At 39.4% G+C, this 2,107-nt stretch overlaps 1 protein-coding gene across 1 annotated transcript; it reads right to left on the bottom strand.

The window, feature by feature from the left end:
- Positions 1-901: 901 nt before the first annotated feature.
- On the bottom strand, positions 902-1,846 carry LOC101085545 (olfactory receptor 2W1-like). The gene has a single exon (XM_045057031.1). It carries the CDS (start codon positions 1,844-1,846, stop codon positions 902-904), a length of 945 nt encoding a protein of 314 aa, XP_044912966.1.
- Between the last annotated feature and the right edge of the window lie 261 nt (positions 1,847-2,107).

Here is a 2,107-nt window from a genome sequence, read left to right as displayed (position 1 = left end):
ATTCTTTTGGTGCTGGTCCAAGGACCGCATGATTTTACAGGAAAGAGCCCAAAGTCCTTATTAGGCCATGGATAGGAAAAGCTAAGCTACTCTAAAAAACAGACCCCAAAATAGATTGGCTTAATTAATATTAAATAAGAATGAAGATTTTTCTGCTGTAAGAGTCTGGAGGTATTGCTCTTCTTCTGGGTGGTTGTGGTTCCATCTTATTGTTCCATTCACTCTTAGGGATATTGTCAAAGCTAGAAACTCTCCACATTCATATCCTAGACAGCAGGAACAAGATGGAGAAGGCTGAGGGTAAACGGCTTCATATTTGAGAAGATAACCCAGGAATTGCACACATTGCTTTCCTGGCATTATGTTGTTGGAAGCCAGTCTTGGAAATGTGATATGCAGGATGGTGGCCCTGGGCCCAGTTAAAACTTGAGGGAGAAGATGGATAGGTATCGGTGAGCAGTTGATCTGCACCACAAAAGCCCCAATGACAACAACAGGTGGATGAAAGTTAGTGTCATTTTTTACATAAAAGCGTTAAGTCTGGAAGAAAAAAATCAATGTCCAATGTAACCTTACATTAAAATAAATTTTCATGTGAAGTATTTTATTAATACCTTGTACATATATTTCTGTACTTAACCACTTTTCACAATTCTAGGTTTACATGTCTGTAGTTCCTGATTAGTCTTGAAGGCTTTTAAGTGTATGAATTCAAGTTTCCTTATGTGTCTGCATCTCTATCTCCTTATAATTTCTGTACTTATTTAATTGTTCATAAATCAGTATATAGCACAATTCTTGGTACAAGGTAAACATCCAATAAATGCTGTTTGTGAAAGTGAATCATTCATCTTCTGTTGGTAAAGGTCAGTGTTATTTCCTTACCTCACTTCCATCTAACTCATGACTTTGCTGAACATTTTCTCACATACAGTATTCTCTTTACTGCATTCTTCACATCTTTGTTTCTTAATGTGTAGATCAGAGGGTTAAGGGTGGGTGTGACAATTGTGTAAAAGAGTGTAAGGAACTTCCCCTCATCTTCAGATGTGCTATTCTGTGGCTTCATGTACATATAAATGATTGTTCCGTAAAACAGAGTTACTACTGTGAGGTGGGAACCACAGGTATTAAGGACCTTATGCCACCTTGCTGTTGACTTGATCCTCATGACAGCTTGAGTGATAATTGCATATGAGATGAGAATTAGTGATAGAGGTACTAGAAGAAATATCACCCCAAGAGCATAGACGATGACCTCAATTACTTTTGAGTAGACACAAGCCAACTTGAGCAATGCTGGCATCTCACAAATAAAATTATCAACCTCCCGATGCCCACATCTTGGCAACTTCAAAGTCAAGGAGCAAAGAATTAAGGCACTTCCAAGACCACCTAACCAGGCAGTGAGAACCATCTTCTGGCAAAGCTGAGGGTACATTACTATTGTGTAGTAAAGAGGTTGACAGACAGCAGCATAGCGATCATAGGCCATCACAGCTAGGAGAAGACATTCTGTGGCTCCAAAGTCAAGGGCAAAGAAGAATTGGAACACACACCCTCCATAGGTAATAGACTTTGTTGGACCCCATAGATTTACCAGCATCTGTGGGATAATGCTAGTTGCATAACAGAGATCCAGAAAAGACAAATTGGATAGGAAGAAATACATGGGAGTATGGAGCTGGCTGTCTAGGTTAGATACAAGGATGATGGCTGTGTTTCCTACCAAAGTCACAATATAGAAGATGAAGACAACCCCAGAGATGATGTGTTCTACCTGGGGCTGATCAGAAAACCCCAGCAAGATGAAGTCTGCTGTGGCACTTCCATTGTTTGTGTTCATGACTCCTTATGAAGGTCTAGGAGATAATACCATGGCAATAAAAAAATAGCATCAGGTTTAGGTAGAAATAAAAATCTCTGAAATTTGCATGAGTATTCCCATTTCAGTTGTTTGTGTGCTCTCTCCCGTTCAGAACACTTCTTTTTTTTTTTTTTTTTTAAATTTTTTTTTCAACGTTTATTTGTTTTTGGGACAGAGAGAGACAGAGCATGAACGGGGGAGGGGCAGAGAGAGAAGGAGGCACAGAATCTGAAACAGGCT

This window comes from Felis catus, chromosome B2 (genome assembly GCF_018350175.1).
Source record: "Felis catus isolate Fca126 chromosome B2, F.catus_Fca126_mat1.0, whole genome shotgun sequence".
Classification (NCBI taxonomy): Eukaryota; Metazoa; Chordata; class Mammalia; order Carnivora; family Felidae; genus Felis; species Felis catus.
The sequence above is the reverse complement of the archived record's forward strand: the minus strand, read 5'-3'. Positions and strand labels throughout refer to the sequence as shown.

Bases quoted from the DNA above. Each gene is read 5' to 3' on its own strand.
- LOC101085545 (XM_045057031.1), bottom strand. From the start codon at position 1,846: ATGAACACAAACAATGGAAGTGCCACAGCAGACTTCATCTTGCTGGGG.